At 61.6% G+C, this 13,677-nt stretch overlaps 2 protein-coding genes across 4 annotated transcripts; one reads left to right on the top strand and one right to left on the bottom strand.

Moving 5' to 3' along the window:
• Positions 1–4,618: 4,618 nt before the first annotated feature.
• On the bottom strand, positions 4,619–5,778 carry JDV02_006228 (uncharacterized protein; the record flags this gene model as incomplete). The annotated part of the gene is made up of 2 exons (XM_047987599.1): positions 4,619–5,336; positions 5,402–5,778. 2 exons carry the CDS (start codon positions 5,776–5,778, stop codon positions 4,619–4,621), a joined length of 1,095 nt encoding a protein of 364 aa, XP_047843585.1.
• Positions 5,779–10,276: 4,498 nt separating this feature from the next.
• On the top strand, positions 10,277–13,603 carry JDV02_006229 (uncharacterized protein). 3 transcript variants are annotated; one of them, XM_047987600.1, is made up of 6 exons: positions 10,277–10,588; positions 10,777–10,793; positions 10,881–11,041; positions 11,224–12,417; positions 12,480–12,917; positions 12,977–13,603. In XM_047987600.1, the coding sequence occupies exons 1-6, from the start codon at positions 10,536–10,538 to the stop codon at positions 13,001–13,003; spliced, it is 1,890 nt and encodes a 629-aa protein (XP_047843586.1). In that variant the 5' UTR covers positions 10,277–10,535; the 3' UTR covers positions 13,004–13,603. The 3 variants fall into 3 exon arrangements, with proteins under 3 accessions (XP_047843586.1, XP_047843587.1, XP_047843588.1); XM_047987601.1 differs by having other exon boundaries at positions 11,224–12,917; XM_047987602.1 differs by having other exon boundaries at positions 12,480–13,603.
• Positions 13,604–13,677: the final 74 nt, after the last annotated feature.

The following is a 13,677-nucleotide window of genomic DNA, read 5'->3' on the forward strand; positions in this document are numbered from 1 at the left end:
CCAGGTCAGAACGTCGAGGCCGCCCTGTCAGGCCCTGAGATAGGTGGGTGGCGTAGCGGAACTGACCGACACTGCAGGCGAGATCCAGACTCTTCGGGGGGATTTGTCCTGCACGTAGAATGGTAGCAACACAACCCCATCAGCAGCGCTGAACAGCCAGCCCTGCCCTTGCACTCGCCAGCTTCCCATGGAAAATGGAACATAAAACCATGAAGATCACCACAGCTTGCCGCGCCCGCCTCCAAGCACAGCTCCTCTCAACCCCCCCTCCAAAGCTGCGGCGGCGGCGGCGGTCGGCGGTGGGGCCTGGCCCTGGGCTGGGCTGGGCTGGGCTGCCTGCTGCGGGTGTCCCGTAATAAGGTAAGTATCCTGTGCAACAAGGGCAGGTTCAAGCTACTTAGGTAAGGTTGTTTGCCCCCGCCTGCACCTGCCAGCATCCATCCAATCCATTCATCTCTATCCGGGGCTCGGGGACCGTAGCCGCCGCTCAGGGCTGGCCCGAGAAGTGCGGCGTCAAACCTGTGCGTGCGCCCCATCCACCCGGGCACGCCACCCTGCAATCCGTGGCTGGCCGCCACGCGCACACCCTCCTCCCTCTCCCCCGGCAGGCCAGCCTGAGCCACGCCCCCTCCCCTTCCCATCATCCGTCATCATCATCGTCGTGGGCCTGCGTGCGGCTCCACTCCCTCGCATCCCCACACCAGTGCCGCCGCCGCCGCCGCCGCCCACAAGCAGCACGCACGCACGCACGCACGCACAGGGCACGGAGAGCACAGGCGACAGCCCAAGGAGGACAAGAAATCCATGCCCCTACACGAGATCCCGGACGGTCCAAGGTTCGTCTCCAACAGCCCAGGGGCCTCCACCATCTCGGCCTCTCTCCTGAGTCAACCCCTAGCGGCCGCTGACGTGCCACGCTCAGCCGCCGACGAATCTGGTCCTATTGTGAAGCCCGCACCGCACAAAAAGGGCTCCTCTCCCCGACTCCTGGTCAGCGGCGTCTCTTCCCTGGCCTGTTCTGTCCTTCGTTCGCAGAAGCAGATGGCAGCCCAAGAAAAGGTGGTGGTGGTGGTGGTGGTGGTGGTGGCGCCGACGGTGGCGTCTGCTCTTAGGCGTGCGGTTGCGTTGCGTTGGCGTCCGTCCATCTCCACCCCAAGAGGACAGAGCCGCTCGAGGGCATGAGGTGCCCGGCTCGGCGACGGCCCACAGGCTCATGCTCGCGCTCACAATTAGAAGGGCTCACTGCCGGCCTGGCAACACCTTGTGCCTACGTATCCATTGTCACGCTCCCGCCTCCGCCGCCATCGCGCTGTGACACCCCAACCGAAAAATGATCGCGAGAAGGGGGGCGGGCTCGACAAAAGTGACAGTCACAACCCCTCCACGCCATGTCGCCAGCCACGAGGAGCGCGCCAGCGAAGCAGCGAGCACGTCTGGTCCTTCGCCCTACCTTGGCCTCGCGCTGATCGTTCGATCTCGACGCGACCGAATGCGTCACTCGCCCGCTCCACGTTCGGTGACGCATCCCCACCCACGCAGCCAGCGCAATCCGTGTCTTCTTCCTCTTTGCGTGGAGAAGCCGCAGCCACAGCCAAGTCGTCTTGCACTTTGCCACGGGGAACGAAGTGTGTGCACCGCAATTGTGCAGCGGTTTCTTCCGCCAGTTTCCTCGCCGGCGCTTCACGCTCGCCCAAAAAAAAACTGTTTTGGAAATGCCACCAATTCTCCGCACCCCAACAGCACGCTCAGCGTGCTCGAACGCTGGGCCAGGGGCTACCATGCAGGTCCCATCTTTACGATTCTACGGGGCCGGTTGCAGCGGGCAACAACGTCTAGAGCAGACATATCTACGTCCAAAGCCGGCTCGCAACTGATGATGCCTCGCCGACGCCATAGCAGCAGCCGGTTCCTCCAAGCGACTCTCGAAGCACCGCGCATACAAGGTGGGCGTTCGTTCATGGGGCGCGACTTTGCTTGCGCAGGCATGCATGTTGCATCGTGCGTGTCCGCGACGATAGGCAAGGCAATTGCATCTTTTGTTGGCGCCCGATCATCTGCGCATCGGCCTTGGCCCCTGTGGCCTACGTTCAACGCAGGCGAAACCCCTGCAAGCACATCCGTCGGCTGCTGGGGACGCGGCGCGGCCCACTCCACCTCGCTGGAGGGTGGCATGTGGGCGCCCGTCAGTCGGGGCTACCCTGGGGTGCAGTGCAGAGCAAGAACGGCCGGCGGCGGACTGGCCGCGGTGCGCAGCAAATGCGCCATGGTTCTTCCTGGGTGGGTGATGATGGACGATGGTGGTGATGCCATGTGCGTGTCTCTCATGTCTGTCTGTTCCTTACCCCCCGCTGGCCCTCCATCACGGCCCGCCCGCCATGGTTGACTTGACGGCAGCCAGCGTGCGCACGCAAGCACGCACGACTGTCTGCCTCTGCTTTGCTCGGCTCTCAGCCCTGTTCGGCTCAAGAGGAGTTGCGTGTGTGACCCAGACCCTGGAATGCATGCCAGGCCGCCAAGACCAGTGTCTCACCGTGTAATGACCTGCCACGGGATGTTTTGGGGGGGATCTGCCGTGTGTTCAGAAAAAGAGATGCCCGCAGCCAGCCGGTGCTGCGTGCCACCACCCCCAACACAAGGTGGGTGGTACGGTGTGGTACGTACTTACGGAGTGGAGGAGGAGCAGGACGGACCGTCAGCTGGTGACACACACACAAAACCCCTGCCAGCGGTCCAGCCACATCGTCAAGCCCCCATCTGCCCGTCACCTCGCCTCCCGCAGCGCACCAGCCACAGCAACGCCCACCCACCAACAAAGAGTTCGGCGTCGAGGTGAAGCGGCGGTCGAAGCGGGAAGCCCCAGCGCAGGGTTTCAGGGGCGGCCGAGCTCCCTGCGTCATCCCCCCCCTTACCCGTCCCCCGTCCCCAGACGAGAAACCTGCAGTAGTGATTCGGACGACGCAGCCAACGGGCAATTCCTTTCGTCGCAACAGCGCTCTGCCGCCCAATCGTGGCATTGGAAACGCTCAGTTGTGGCTTTTCCACGCACATGACGTACATACGTACTTGGTAGGTACATAAGGCTCCCCGCCCCTCCTCTCTCATCCGTGCCCTCCCTCCCTCCCTCTAAGGGCTCCATGAAGCGACATTGGACGAACTCGAAACAACGACCTGGAGCAGCCTGGCCTACGAAGTGAAACGCTTGTGGAAAGCAAGCGCAAGGCCAGAAGGGAGTACCACCACATGTTTCGGCCGGCAAACCCTTCGCCGCTCTTCTCGTGCCCTCGGACATAAAAACAGCTACTCGTGACGCGGCGTCGCTGCGGCGGATGATGACGCTCGGCGACAAGCGCTGCGGCGGCGACAACGATCCTCAACCCCTCCCCCCCCGGGGCCGTTGTTCATTGTTTCCTTTTGTATGCGGCCGTTTGTGGCGCGCATGCGCGAGAGGAGAAGACATGGCGGAACATTCGATGTATGTATGAGTGTCCGCACGCCGCCGCCCCCGATAGCCACGGTGCTTGGTACCTTGAGACCAAAGTATCCCGTCCGTACCCGGTATATCGTAGAAGACCTCGGACCCCTTCCCCATCCAGGATCCAGCCAGCCACGGCGGCCGCGCGGGATTCTTCTTTGCTTTGCAGGCATCGCGCGATGGAGAAGGCGGCCCGGACAGTACGGAGGATCGGAGGCTTCCCTTCTTTTATATCATTGCTGCTGTTTTTTCTTCTTCTTTTATTTCTTCTTTTTTTTCCCTCCTGCCCGCGCAGCTTGTTTCTCCTTCTTCTCCTTGCTTCTTGTCCTTGCAGTACCCATCTCGTCATCTTACGCGGCGCCAGGTCCGCCGCCCGACCAACCGTCCGTCCTCTCGTGAAAGCTCAGACGAATGCTTTGTGTCTTTGTATGGTACGCGCTAGGCATGAGAAGGATGATCGTACGAATATTACGAAGTACATACGTATACTGTAGTCTCAGCATGGTCGCGTAGGATGTTGCTGAATCCCGGTAGAGGGGAAGGAGGGGCGGGGGTGGGCGGGCACGAAACGACCCGTGCCGACGGGTCGCTGCTGTCTTGGCACAGAAGCGGCAACAGCTCATCACCACTACGTATCGTACCTAGTAGTAATAAAGAACGCACGTACCACTAAAACACCAGTCCTCAAGCAACCCCCGACACGCGTCAGAAATAGAACGTCTAGAACGTAGGTAACCACGCGTTGCCGGACGGGAAGATGGGCAGCAGCAGCCAGCCGGTTAAAGTTCATTCGATTACCCTGTACCGCGCAGGCAGAAGAACCGACAACATGGCACATGTCCACGAAGCGGCCAAGCTTTCACGCCAGGACTTACACTTGCTCACAATGATCAGTAGAGTACGTGTATGAATTGTGCTCGCATTGCATTGTCGCTAGGAATGACATGTGACCGCCCGCCTCCCCGCTGCTCTCCCTGACATCGACATGCTACTACGTACTATATAGGTAGCTTGCCACACGCACATCAACGTTCATTGACCCCCCCCCCCCCCGGCCTTGGGTATCCTTGTACTAGAACATAGGAAAGGCAAACCGCCATGCGCATACGATAACCTACACACGAGCCCTCGCTACCCCTGTCGCCATCACTTCTTGCCAGGGTCATCGTCATGGTCCGGCTCGAACTTGGTTTCGCCGAGCATCTGGCCCGGCTGCGACGTCATGGCCGTCTGGGTGCTCGTCTGCGGCTGCGTCTGGACCGTCGGCCCCGCAGGTTGCACGGGGCCCGGAGCGGGCGCCCGGCCGGCGGCGCCGGCGGTCGCCGCGTTGAGCCTCTGGTCGAGAGCCTTGAGGGCGATGGCTCTCCTCCGCTCCGCCTCCGCGCGGGCGCTGCCAGGAGTGCCCCGCTGCAACGCCCGATCGCCGCGAGCAGCAGACATATCCGCCTGAGAAAAGGGCGTGCAGATGCGCATCGCGACGAGCACATCGAAGATCTGATCGGCCAACGCGGCCACAAACGGCTTGACCGGGCTCGGGAAGAACTCGGCAAAAGCAAAAGTCTCGCTTGCGTCACCACGCAGGGACGCCGGCTGCGACGAGTCGAGGTCGGGGAAGATGGTCTTGTAGAATCGGAGGTACGTCCAGCTCGTGAGGAGGCCGAATAGGGCGAGCCAGAAGGCTGCCCGCGACAGCAGCGGCGTCAGGGAGAGCAGGGTCACGACACCCATGTACACCAGTGGGAACCGAGGTACCCTCAGCGACAAGATGCCGCGGAAGAGCGTGACGGTATGCGCAGGAACGAGCTGGCTGAAGGCAACGAGGAAGGAGATTTGGAGGGATACGGTCCCCGAAATGACGGCAAGACTGCCGGCAGACCACACGTTAGCTTGCAGGCGTCGCGGCGCACGTGAGGCAAAGGGGAGTCTTACGTCCAGCTCTCATTCCTAGTCAGGCTGAACAAGAGAATCATGACAAGAAATGTCAGAACATTAGGGACCAGGCAGACGAGGACGACGAATTTGGCGAGCTCGGCCGAGGACCAGGCGCGCTCCAGGTACCGCCCGCCATGGTACAGCGTCAGGCCGGCAATGGCCAGGGTAAAGACGTTGCCCTCGACAAGCGCCGACGTGAGGAAGGTCCAGGGATAGACGAGGGAGAGCTGCGGCACGAGCGTCAGGTAGGGGATGACGATGTGTGCCGTCTCCGACCACTGGCGATACCGTATCGCGGCGCTGAGGAAGGACTGGAAAAGGAGCGCGCCGAGCAGGGCCCTCGTGACGGGCGGGATGTTTATCCGCGGAGGCATGACGGGCGGGCGGGCGTAGCGGGCAGCGCGCGTCGCTGCTAAGATGTCATCCGTCCGAAGGAGGTCGGTAGGTGGCCTCGCGTGGCTCGATATTCCTGGTAGCCAGCCTGGCGTTGTCGAGATATGAGGTTGGGAACTTGGGGGGCGGCGTAGCCCGCAGTCACGAGCAAGCTTCACAAGGAGTAGCGGGCCAGGCGCAAAGGCCAGCCTAGCCACATTGAGCACACGACAGGACCTTGGTTGCGGCCTCAGGCAGAAAGACGTACTGCGTACCCCTGCGGAGGTGGAAACGGGCAGCGACAGGTGCAAAGGGAGGAAAGCGCCGTCCCTATGAAATTTTTGTGGAAGCTGTAAGTTATTTTAGTCATATATAAAACACACTGACTCAACAGCGTGAAGCAGCATGCCGGTCGTGAGGCTCGCTCACAAGTCCCGAAGGTCCTGAGTGAGGCGTCGCGGAATGACGCTTTGGCGGTGCAGCTTCGATCACGTGACCAATGATCTCGAAGATGAACGGAAGCGGGACCGGCATACCGACCAGGGGTACTACCTTACCATGCCACCTACCGCGCCGCACCGTCCAACGGCACGGGTGGATCGCTGCCACAAGTTAGTGAATGTACGTATACTGTACGTCGCACGAACAACATTCGCCAGTCTTGAGACACCTGCCGGAGTCGAATTGTCCCCGATGTCCATGCTCTCTGCTGTGGAAGCCCACTCCAGCCCAGCCCACGTTGCCATTTTAAGGCTCAACGAGGGAAGCGACGCTGGGGCATGGCGACCAAGTAGTGGCTGCATTGGGCGGACACTTGAGCAAAGAAGGGGGAAACACAATGAAGGATTGGATGGGGGGCTTCTTCGCAGGCTGATGGTCCCAGCCAGGGGCTGGCCGGCTTGGGCGCTCGGGTGCATGGGCGGGCTCCTTTTTGGACGAGGCATCGAAGCCGCCAAACGGCATGGCGCAGCGCAAAAGGGGGTCGCCGGAAACGCCAGGTGGAGAATGCTCGCAGCCGCGCGATCGAGCTTGGCCATATCATGCTCCGAACACAGAACGGCTGCTGCATCGCCGACCGCACCACTCGGCGACGTGTGCCGTTTACGCACGGTTAAGGGTAAAACCCACGCGTGTGTGCCACTGTGTGTGCATTGCGTTCAGTGGGCCGCCAGGCCAGGGCAGCGTCCGTCACCACGGCCACGGTCTCGGACAAATCGTGTCCATCCCCGTCAATCCCTGGACTAGCCGGCAGAAACCACGCTTGGCCTGCTGGCCACGCTATCCCTGCAGATTTGTGCGACGACGCCTCTGGGGGAGTTTGCGAGGCTCACTGGCCTGTTGAGAGCGAGGGCCGCGCAGGTGGCGTCACCGCCCCGTGCAAGCCGTCGCAGATCGCTGCCCACCCCGTGGTGTGAGCTGCTGGGCCGGGCCGGTCGAGTTGCTGGGACATCGATGCGCGTGAGGCTCGGTCGAAAGCAACCTTCTTGCCCGCTTACGTGTCTACTGCCTTTGTTCCTACCTGCCTCTGCCGGGCAGCGCTGCCGAGCTGCGTGCGATGGTTGTGAGGCCATCGTCACCGGTTCTGGCCGCTGCATGTCAGGTGGGCGGATGGCAGCACGCGCGTGGCTTGCGTGGGGGCCGAGTTTTGCTGCTCGACGGGGAGCGCATCACAAGGCTCGACATGCTCGGGGTGAGTTGGCGGAGATTGTGCAGCTTCTGCATGCCAGTGTGCCACAGGACAGGGAACAGGCGCTGCAGCACGAAGTACGTACATGTACGTTTGAAGTGCAGGTGCTGCTGGCACAGCCGATCTGCATCAGTCTCAGATTCCGTAGAAACGCCCAGGCGGGGGACAGGTCTGTCTTACCTAGGGGCCTGGCCCAGCCTGCCCAGGCAGGCCTGGGGAAGTAAGCCGAGGGCTGGGACGTGAGGTGGTGCGTGGTGCAACTCGGCGCTTCCCATCACGGCGGACCGTCAATGGGCGCAGGCACGGTTGGCTGTTGGTGGTTGATTGACGGATGCCCAGGCAATTCAGTAGTGTACGATGCCTTACCTGCTAGGAGGAAGCCGGGCCATCCTGGTGAAGGTCGGAGCTCGTATAGGGTACAAAGTGTCCCATGCTTGCTACAAGTGGGACTCTCGTCACGCACGACATGGAGATTTAGACTGCCAGGGGCACAGAGCCCCGTGAGAGATGCGGCGCCACGGGGTGGGCAGGTTCGGACGGGCGAAGGCGCAGATGGTGACGAATATCGGTGGAACACCTTCAGCCTGCGTAGGTACGTTGTTCCGATTATCTGTATGCCGGTTGGTAGGTAGGTAGGTAGGCATGTGCTGCTTGCATGAGACGAGATGCAGTTTGACGAGGGGCCGGAAGTAATTATAACCAAACGCCAGCAGTACGTAGTAGTAGTAGTAGGCATTCGAAAGAGCCGTGCACCAACAAGTATCCATACCTCTTCCACTGCGGGCGGGCTGACCCAGCTGACGAGATGAGCTCCCCCGAGTGGCACGTCTCCTGTTTGTGTGCATGTCGCTGGGGCGGCGGGGGGTTCCATCGGCGTCTCGGCAAACGCCCGTCAAGCTTGCTCGACCACTCTATCTCGCCTTGGCGTGACGGCGGGACGAGGGGTGACCAACAGCACAGCCGTGCCTTGACGCGCTTTCGCCTGGTCCTGGGCCATGGTGCGAGAGGGAGATTCTGAGGCTCGTCATGCCCGATGGCGTGTCGGCAAGCACGAGTCCGATTTTATTACAGGTACGTAGGTGACCGCTGTGGGGGATGCGCGCGTGTACCGTTGTTCGTTGGCTGGCTGTGGGAGCCGCAGTCTCATTTGTTGGCGAGGGTCGGATGGAAGGTCTCGGGCGAGTGCTCGTGGGACGAACTGGAACTGCCGCCTCGTCCGTCGCCGCCCACGGCGCTAGCGCGACACGTTCCGCTCCAGGTGCGGACTAACGTAGTACCAGTTTTGGGTTGGATGAATGCTTGCTTGATTGATGACTTGGGGAAACGAAACCGCGACGCCAGACGGGTGGCGGATTCAAGTGGCTCGACGGGAGTACGTACTCACAAAACACCTCAGTACGAATTAGTACTTACCTAGGTATAGAGGTTAGTACCTTAGTTATGCAGTACAAAGGTACGAAGTAAGATGAGCCGAGAATGTGCCGTCAAGCAGAGAGTTCATGCCGAGGGTGTCGCTCAACCGTGTTCACTTTTGGGGACCAGCTGAAGACAGCAACAGCGACGGTGGCCGCCGCGTCAAGACAAAGACGGTTCCCCATGCGGCTACGTACGTACCCGCGCTCGTGGTGCATGCGATGCGCGGATGTGGAAAGGTGCTGCTGGCGGCAAGGTGTGAGTGAGTGCGGCGTGGAGCATCGCCACTCCAGTGTGTGCAGCAGCCCCATCGCAAAGGAAGGCAGGTTAGTATGGTACCTACGTAAGCAGCCTCAGGCAAGGCAATAACAAGGTACCTCGGCCCCCAGAACCCTCCGCAGGCGTGGCCATGGACCCTGTCCGTGCCCGCTGCTGCCAATTGCGCCCCAGGGCTGTCCGTCCGTCCCTGCCCGTCCGGCGCGCCCTCACTCCAACCATCTCACAATCTCACCCACCATGCCACCCACCCACACCCACGACGATTTGATGCACCCACGCACCACCACCGCCGCCGCCGCCACCACCCTTGAATGAGGTGCACTCACCCTCCCGAGAGGGCCAAGAGGCCCACAGCCCACGGGCAGTTGATCACTCACGGAACCTTGACGTGCTTTGCTTGAATGCTTGAGCACCCTGTCGAGTGCTCCGTGGCCCACTCAACCCTCTCCGGGCGCCAGTCGCCTGTTGCCAGTTGCAACCTCCCTATAGGTGCCTGGGCTGAGGCAGTTGCCGGTGGCTGTCGACGAGCGGGCGAACTCAACGAAGTGGACAAGGGGGGCAGCCCAGCCCACCCTCCACCACCCGACCCGGCGAGCCCCCCAGGGCCCAGCCAGGTGCCAGGTGCCAGGGTACTTGCCCGCTCGTACCTCCAGGGCTGCAGGTGCCTGTCCGTTCCTCCCAAGCCTCCTCCGTCTGGCTGTCTGCCGTCGTCTGTCTTGCCCACCGCCAGCCAGTCCGCCCTCCCGCCTCTTCTTCTAGTGTGGAACTGTCTGCACACGCCTGGCTGGCGGGTGTTGGTTGGCCTGCCCGTCTAGCGGAATCACGACGGGGAACGAATGGGGCCATGATGGATGGATGTGCCAGAGTCTGGAGTCCACGTAGAGTCCAAAAGTAGGTATGGGGTACGCGCTGGGCCACCAGCCAAGGCAGGCAAGGCCACACCAAGTCCAGGCCCAGCTGGGGGCGGGCTCCCGAGTACCACGGTACCCGCTACCTCTACCGGTCACAGCGCAAGGCAAGGTACCGCAGCCCCCGGTACCCTGCCTTGCCTCGCCTTGCCTCGCTCGGTACGCAAGGCCTAGTGAGATGTGGATTTCATCTCGCGCTTGAATCTTCACTCACTCACTCACTCCCGCAACCCTCACTTCTGCCTCACCCCAAACAGACTCGTCACCGCCGCTCCCGCCGCCGCTGCCGCCGACTTGTTCGCTCCCTGGCTGCCGCCTTTAGCTGCGAGGCTCGCCGTTGTCGAGCAGCCCTCGTCCGCCCGTTGCCTCCCTCGACACCCGCGCCGCTCCACACCCCGCCCATCAGCCGCGACCCTCGCCAGGACACCGCCGTGACACTGCCGCCACCTGCGGCGCGCGCGCCTCGCAAACCATGGTGGTGAAGGAGTTCCTTGACTCGGATAGAGTCAACTTTCTCATCTGGAGGTACGCTTCCGCCTCGGATCGACCCTCGCGCGCCTCCCCAGGCCGGCCCCAGGCCGACACTCTCCTTTCCCCCCCTTCCCTGCCTGCTTTGTCACCCTTGCTGGGCCCGATGGACGTTGATGGGGCACTGGTCCATCGGCGCCGCCCCCCGGCGAGACGTTATTTTTCGCTGACATTCCGGCACGCAGGTATCTGCTGGAAGGAAGTACGTGGCACGCCGACCCCGAAATGCACCATGACGCCAGCCTGGCAGTCCAAGCACTCTTCTAACCGCTTTTCACTCCCATTGCAGATTATCGCGAGACGGCCGCCAAGTTCCAGAAGGAGTGGCACGTCAAGGAGCCGCACCGGGACTTCGACTTTGCCCGCCACGTCAAAGGCCACGCCCTTGTTTCCGTCGTCAACCGCGGCCTTCTCTACTATGCGTTGGAGCGCGATTGTATCATCAATCAGGTGCGTTGTCTCATCTTTTTGCGTCGCCTGCGCCCGTGTCGAGCCTTGCGTGGCCGCCGCCGCCGTGCCTGCGCAACATCGGGCAATCTGGCCCTTGCTCATGCCCGGTTCCCGCTCCCTCCCCCTTAGCACGCGGCCGCAGACGGGGACGCAACGCCATTACTGACGCGGACGACGTGCAGCTGCCCCAGGAATCAACTGTCGGGGCCGAGTCGTCGCAGGTGGGCATTTTCGGACCTCTCACGGCGCCGCAGCTTCCTCCGACTAAGCGGGAGGAGGCCGACGACGCTGCAGTACCGGCCGGCGAGGATCCCGATGCGCTGAGAAAACGGCTGTCCGAGCAGCAGGTGCCGAATGGGTCGCCGGCAAAGCGCCCGCGACTCAGCAATGGCTATGACAACGGGCCCGACGCAGCGCCCCTCGCAACCGCCACAACCACCACCACAGCCACGACGCCCATGGACGTTGACCACCCGCCCCATGCCCTCGACGACCAGCAGAACCAGGACAACGCCACCAACCACGCCTACCCGTCACCGCTTGAGGGCGAGCAGCTGCCACCTCCTGTCCCGCAGACCGAGGGCCCCGAGCAGGGCACCCAGGTGGACAAGGTCGAGGAGCTGTCTCCTCTTACCAGCTTCATCCGCCTCACCGACGACGACCAGGAGGCTGCAGCCGACACGACACCGTCGCCCTCGCCCGCGGGCTCGGAGAATGCGCCTGTGCTGCTTCAGTGCGAGTGGAACCCCAAAGACCCATCCGTTTTGGCTGCTGCTGGCACCGACGCGCTAGCCCGTGTTTGGACGGTTTCGCGTGCCACTGCTCTAGAGCCTGGTCACGATCACGTGTCACCCCAAGCCCATTCGCTCATCGACGAGAACGCACCCAAAGCGACGACGGTGACGGCGCTCTCATGGACGTCGGACGGCTCGGCCATCGCTGTCGCGACGGATACAGGGTCTCAATGTTCTGTGAATATCTGGTCCCCCGACGGCATCCTCGGGCAGACGCTCGAAGTCACCGACGGACCCGTAATCAAGCTCACATGGAACCCGGCCAACACGGCCTTGCTGGCCATCTACCCAGCAAAGGGCGGCGGCGCGGTCGTCAGCGTCTTTTTAATACCTGCGGAAATCACAGTCACGTATCAGCTTCCAGGTCACGACATCGCAGCTACGCCACTCGACGGCGCCTGGACAAGCGACTCGGACTTCCTCCTCTGCGGCGGAGACCTGCTCCTCTGCCTCCGGTGCGTGGACATGAAAATTGTCCAAGTGCGCAAGTTCGAGACCAAGGACGACGACAGTTTTACACAAGTGCTCTTTGACTGGCGTTCGAAGCTCGCCGCGACGGCAAGCGACAAGGGCTCTCTCGATGTAGGACAGGCTTGATTCCACGATGATGAGTCTTGAGTGTCAATGCTGATTAATGTGGACAGCTGTGGGACGAACACGGGCAGCGTCGGTCAATACAGGCCCATCAAGGCGCAATCACGACCATGGCATGGCAGCCTCTGCCGCCTTCGCAACCCGAGGCCGAGGACGAGCGGCTCATCGCGACGGGTGGCGACGACTGCGCCATCCTGATATGGAATGCGCGGAAGCCCGACGCCAAGTCGAAATGTTTCTTGACCATGGACTCGCCCATTGTTCGACTTGCCTTTACGCCCGATGGCGCCTTCATTGCCGGGGCAACATCGCGGCAGGTGCTGATCTGGAAGGTGGACAACTTTGCCATGCCACGAGCGAGCTGGAAGCGGCCGCCACATCCCGGTTGGCTCAGCCCCAAGGGCTCGTCCGACACGGACGAAGAAGATGAGCATTGCTTGTGTTGGGATATGAGCGGACAGAAATTGGCTTATGGGTCTAATAGTAGAGTGAGTGGGCCAAATGGTGCCCAAGCCGATGCGACTGTCTGCTGACGAGATTCTTGAAGCTTGCCGTCATCAATTTCAGCCGGTAGCCAGACGATGCTTGGCTTGTTCGAAGTTCCGAGGCTCCGCGCATTCGCAGGCGATACACCACCACTGCGTGCCAAGATTCTGGGGCATGCCTTGGACGTGATGGCCGAGCACAGTGCTGTACGATGATGTGCACCTCACCGCTGCCCGAGGCTGCAGGCGAGCCTTTGTTGGCGTGGAGCACGAGAGGACGGCCGCGAGGGCCAAACAATGTCTATTGTGCTCCTCCGACGATGGTCATGGTCGTTGGGACCTGGTGCGATAAGGCACGCTGCCGATGCGTTGTTTCTTTTGTATACCGAGTGTAAGGCACGGATTAGCGGCGGACTTGGGCTAGGATCGTGACCTCGGGCCAGGTGACGAAGTGACGAGACTAGAGGACGTTTTGGAGTTCAGCCGCATGCATTGCTTATGCTTCGAGATGGCGCGGCACCGTTGGCAGGGCAAAGCCATGCCCGGGGGTAGGAATGGGGTTTCTGTTTGGGCCGTGCAACTAACTGTCTGGGACTTTGAGCGTGGGCACAGGAAAACGAAACATACGTGTCAGATAGTGTACTACAAGTATATACCAGGACGGCGTATAATGAGATGAATCATTCGACACATAAGGCGTGTATGATTGTGACTATCGCCTGAGTTGGTAGAAGCGACGCATGTCATGTTGTATATGCGAGCT

The sequence above is a fragment of the Purpureocillium takamizusanense genome, chromosome 5 (genome assembly GCF_022605165.1).
Source record: "Purpureocillium takamizusanense chromosome 5, complete sequence".
NCBI lineage: Eukaryota > Fungi > Ascomycota > Sordariomycetes > Hypocreales > Ophiocordycipitaceae > Purpureocillium > Purpureocillium takamizusanense.